This window comes from Cyprinodon variegatus, unplaced genomic scaffold (genome assembly GCF_000732505.1).
Source record: "Cyprinodon variegatus isolate N-32 unplaced genomic scaffold, C_variegatus-1.0 Scaffold2330, whole genome shotgun sequence".
In the NCBI taxonomy this organism is placed as follows: domain Eukaryota; kingdom Metazoa; phylum Chordata; class Actinopteri; order Cyprinodontiformes; family Cyprinodontidae; genus Cyprinodon; species Cyprinodon variegatus.
The window spans coordinates 17,928-22,452 of record NW_015152783.1 but is presented as its reverse complement, the minus strand read 5'-3'; the positions used below and the strand labels follow the sequence as shown (position 1 = coordinate 22,452).

General features: G+C 50.2%; 1 protein-coding gene across 1 annotated transcript in view; it reads right to left on the bottom strand.

Annotated features, from left to right (window-relative positions):
• Positions 1-1,452: 1,452 nt before the first annotated feature.
• LOC107080793 overlaps positions 1,453-4,525 on the bottom strand; it is a 17,650-nt gene continuing 14,577 nt past the window's right edge. The window contains exon 2 of the mRNA XM_015368997.1: positions 1,453-1,671. Coding sequence (XP_015224483.1) covers positions 1,453-1,671 — 219 coding nt within the window. The remainder of the gene's footprint in view (positions 1,672-4,525) is intronic.

Below are 4,525 nucleotides of genomic sequence, written 5' to 3'. Positions count from 1 at the left end.
ACGTGAGCTTCCCTCAACCTTGGAACCTGCTCCTGCTGCTACACCTTCTTCAGCCAGTTGTTCCCCCCTTGCTCCCTTCTGCTCCCTCCAGGCGTAGGAACCGCCGCCGGGGAAAGAAAGTCACCACCTCTCTGGCGGGTCAGCCTGGCGCTGCCACCTCCTCTCCAGCGGGTCAGCCTGACGCCGCCTCCTCTCCTCCCCACCTCCTCTCCGGTGGGTCAGCCTGACGCCGCCTCCTCTCCTCCGGCGGGTCAGCCTGACGCCACCTCCTTTCCTCCGTTGGGTCAGCCAGCTGCTAGCCTCAGTCCCCGTTTTAACCAGGTCAGTTTTTCCGGCAGTCCCGGTCGACATCTCCTTGACCAACAGCTAGCTCCATCCGTAAAATGACTCAAACCAGTTCCAAAACTCACTCCCCCCACAGTCAGGGTTCCCCATATTCAAGAGTCAGATCTCTGGGACTTCTTCTATGGGGATAGGGAGAATCTGCTCCCTTTCCTTCCACCTCCATCAGCTCCCCGCCAGCCAGATCCCGGTTCAGAGCTCATTATTGGTGAGGTTTCCCTAGCTCCAGAGCCCATTAGCAGTCAGGTTTCCCTAGCTCCAGAGCCCATTAGCGGTTCAGTTTCCCTAGCTCCAGAGCCCATTAGCGGTCCAGTTTCCCTAGCTCCAGAACCCATTAGCGGGCAGTTTCCTCAGTGCCTGAGCCCATTAGCGGGGCAGTTTCCCCAGTGCCTGAGCCCATTAGCGGGTCAGTAAGCCAAGCCCCCCAAGACCCCTGAGCCCGCTGCGAGCCGTCTAGTGACCCCTGAGCCCGCTCTGAGCTGTCCAGTGACCCCTGGGCCCGCTCTGAGCCGTCCAGTGACCCCTGAGCCCGCTCTGAGCCGTCCAGTGACCCGTGAGCCCGCTCTTAGCCGTCCAGTGACCCCTGAGCACTCCCATGAAGAGGCCTCACAGTTAAAGCCCATCGGGAGTCAGCCTCCTAGAGCCCTCTGTGGGCGCTCCAAGCCTCCAAGAGCCCTCTGCGGGCAGTCCAAGCCCCCTCGGAGGCTGTACCTGAGCCGCAGTCGGCAGCCCCCTCGGAGGCTGTACCTGAGCCGCAGTCGGCAGCCCCCTCGGAGGCTGTACCTGAGCTGCAGTTGGCGGCCCCCTCGGAGGCTGTACCTCAGCCGCAGTGGGCGGCCCCCTCCATGTTGGTTCCTGTGCCGCAGTAGGCGGCCCCCTCCATGGTGGTTCCTGTGCCGCAGTGGGCGGCCCCTTTGAGTCTGTTCCTGAGCTGCAGTGGGCGGCCCCCTCCGAGTCTGTTCTTGAGCCGCAGTGGGCGGCCCCCTCCGAGTCTGCTCCTGAGCCGCAGTGGGCGGCACCCTCCGAGGTTCCTGCAGCTGCATCTGAGACAACGCCCCCTCCGAGGTTCCTGCAGCTGCGTCTGAGACGGCGCCCCCCTCCGAGGTTCCTTCAGCTGCCGTTGGCCTCCTCCAGAGACCTTCCGCCGTCAGAGATGGCGTCGCAGTCGGCCTCCTCCTGAGACCCTCCGTCGTCAGAGACGACGTCGCCGTCGGCCTCCTCCAGAGACCCTCCGTCGTCAGAGACGGCGTCACCGTCGGCCTCCTCCAGAGACCCTCCGTCGTCAGACTCTGCCTCCCCTCCTGAGACTTTAATTCTCCTCCGCCCACCCTGGGTGGGTTGTTTTGTTTTTTAGACTCTGACTTTGGTTTTGTGTTTCTTGCCCTCCTTCCTGGTTCCCCCTCCGCCCACCCTACGTGGGTTGTTTTTTGTTTCTGGACATTTTAGGGCGTCTGGGATCCGCCCTTAAATGGGGGTACTGTCATGATTTTGGTTATGTTATGCTTTACTTTGCTCCTTGTTTTCTAGTTTTTATTGGTTTAATTCCTATTTTGTTGTAATTTCTCAATTTGTTAGTTCTCATGTTGTCCTCTATTGCCCTCTTGTGTGTGTGTGTGTGTGTGTGTGTGTGTGTGTGTGTGTGTGTGTGTGTGTCTGTGTGTGTGTGTGTTCCTTTCCCCTTGGCTCCCTCGTTGTCTCCTCACACCTGCTCCTTGTCAGCTTGTTAGCGCTCTGTTTGTCTCTGTCAGCTATTTATGCTCTCCCTCTGCTCTCACTCTTTGTTGATTCCTTGTTGTTGCTGGTCCTGTCTTCGCTGTAGTCATCTCCCCTCGTCTCTCCCTGGCTCCTTCTACGTGTTTTCCCTTGATGTCTCCATGGTTCTGGTCTGTTACGTTTTCAGTTAGATTTTTGGACTGCCTTTGTTAACCATTTTCATTAAACTACAAGTATTCACCTCTGCCTCTGCATTTGGGTCCTCAAAACCACAATCATCTCCTGTCTGCTTTTAATTTTATTACAAGTTTAAACTCTCTGATTGTGTATGATCGCCAAACATTGCTGGACATTGGTGCCTCGGCTAGAAACATGTTACTGAGGACCTATAATACAGAGAAAACTTTAACCCTGCTGTTGGGCATTCCAGCTCACCTGTGTCGTTTCTGGGTTTTGCTTTTCCGTTGGAAGCGAGTGTGCCTCCATGGAAGGCATAGCGGTCGGCTAGTGCGATTGAAGGCTGCTCTGTGGTGCAGTTTCTCTGCCTCCACAATGTATGGTCTGGCGCCTCGCCTTTCCTGCCCATTCCGCATGTTGGATCCTGTGGATTCCTGTCTGAATCCTGACGGTGGAGGCCGGGATGGAGCGTTCCAGTCCCGTTGTCCCTGCGCTTCTTGGCCCTGTAGACGCAGGGTGAATACTAGCAACTTGCACCATCTCTGCCGGGAGTCCCGGATGGCAGCTGATGACGTGAATCAGCCGATTTCCGTCAGGATCGGTTTGGTAAATGCTAGGTCGCTGGCAAATAAATCTTTTGTAATGAGGGATTTCTTTTCCTCTCAAGGATTAGATTTTTTATCGTTAACAGAATCATGGACACGTGGCTTGGGTGACTCCAGCATTTTTAATGAACTTGTTCCGTGGAACTGCGGCTATTTTAATTCTCCCAGAATGTCGGGCTCTGGTGGAGGAATAGTGACTGTTTTTAAAAGTTTTTTTACTTGTAAGCAGTTGCCTGTACCCTTGTATAGTAGCTTTGACCTGAGCCTATTTGAACTGCAGTGTGCTGCAGTCTATCGGCCACCAAAGTATGACAAAAACTTTATAAACGATTTTTCTGATTTCTTGGCCGATATCATGCCAAAGTATGACCAAGTTGTCATTGTTCGTGATTTTTATATTCTATATTCTTCACCTATGGCTCAGTCATTTCTTACTGTTATTGATTCTTTTAATTTTGTGCAGTCTGTGACTGGTGCTACTCATGAGCATGGTCACACTCTTGATTTGGTTTTATCTTATGGTCTACCGGTCTTTAATTTAGAAATTGGTGACTCATTCTTTTCTGACCATATGCCTGTTTTATTTGAGATAATGCTCTCCCGTGGAAAAGCTAAAACTCGAGCCTCAGCTCGGCTCTGTTGTGTTTTTAACCCTACTACTGCTGGTCAGTTTTCTTCTGTTTTTAATCAGAACTGTATCATTCCACAGGATGTGGGAAATAACACTTAGGAACTCAGCAACTGGTTTTATTCTACCAGTAAAGCAGCCTTGGATTTGGTGGCAACACTAAAAATTAGACTTCCAAAATCCAAGCGTGAACCCTGGTTAAATGAGGTCACTCGGGTTGCCAGGAGAGACTGCCGCAGGACAGAACACAAATGGAGAAAGAACACAAATGGAGAAAGAACAAATTACAGGTGTGTCTCTCCAAATATTAAAGGAATGTTGGCGCCATTTCCAAAGGATTGCAAAAGGCAGCCAAAGAAAATATTTGTCGGGTTTGATTGCATCAAAAAGTCATAATCATGCTATCGTATTTAAAAAGATTAACTGTTTTAAATGATTCATATAGGGACTTTATGGAGTCCTCACCTGCTGCATGTAAAAACTTCTTACACTTTTCTGACAAGAAAGTTACTTCTATTAGGGCCCAGATTATCGCCTCTTCTTATGATCCTTCAGTTGTGGTGCTTTGTTCCAACCCAGTCTCATGGGAAAATGTACCCCCACTACGTTGGTCCACACTGCAAAACGTAGTGGAGGTACATTAATGGCCATTTTTTTGTGGTACTGTTACATTTCTTCTGCCTATACGCTTTCTGTTGTTTTACGTCCTAGTCACGTGACTTTCAAGATTCCAGAAAAGAAAAAAAATATATATATATATATATGGCCGACATTCACTCTTTTTTTGTGGAAAGATTAATAACTTGAGTTTGTTTTTGCATTAATGAGTTTTGATTACATTTCTAGTGAGAAATGTATAGTTTGTTGTCAAAATATTTACTCAGGGAATGTACATATTCACTTGCTTGTTCGTTTCTTGCAAAGATTTTTCAAGATAATGTGAAACTGTAACGTTTTGGTATAAACATGGCCACAAAAAATGGCCATTAATGTACCTCCACTACGTTTTGCAGTGTGGACCAACGTAGTGGGGGTACATTTTCCCATGAGACTGGGTTGG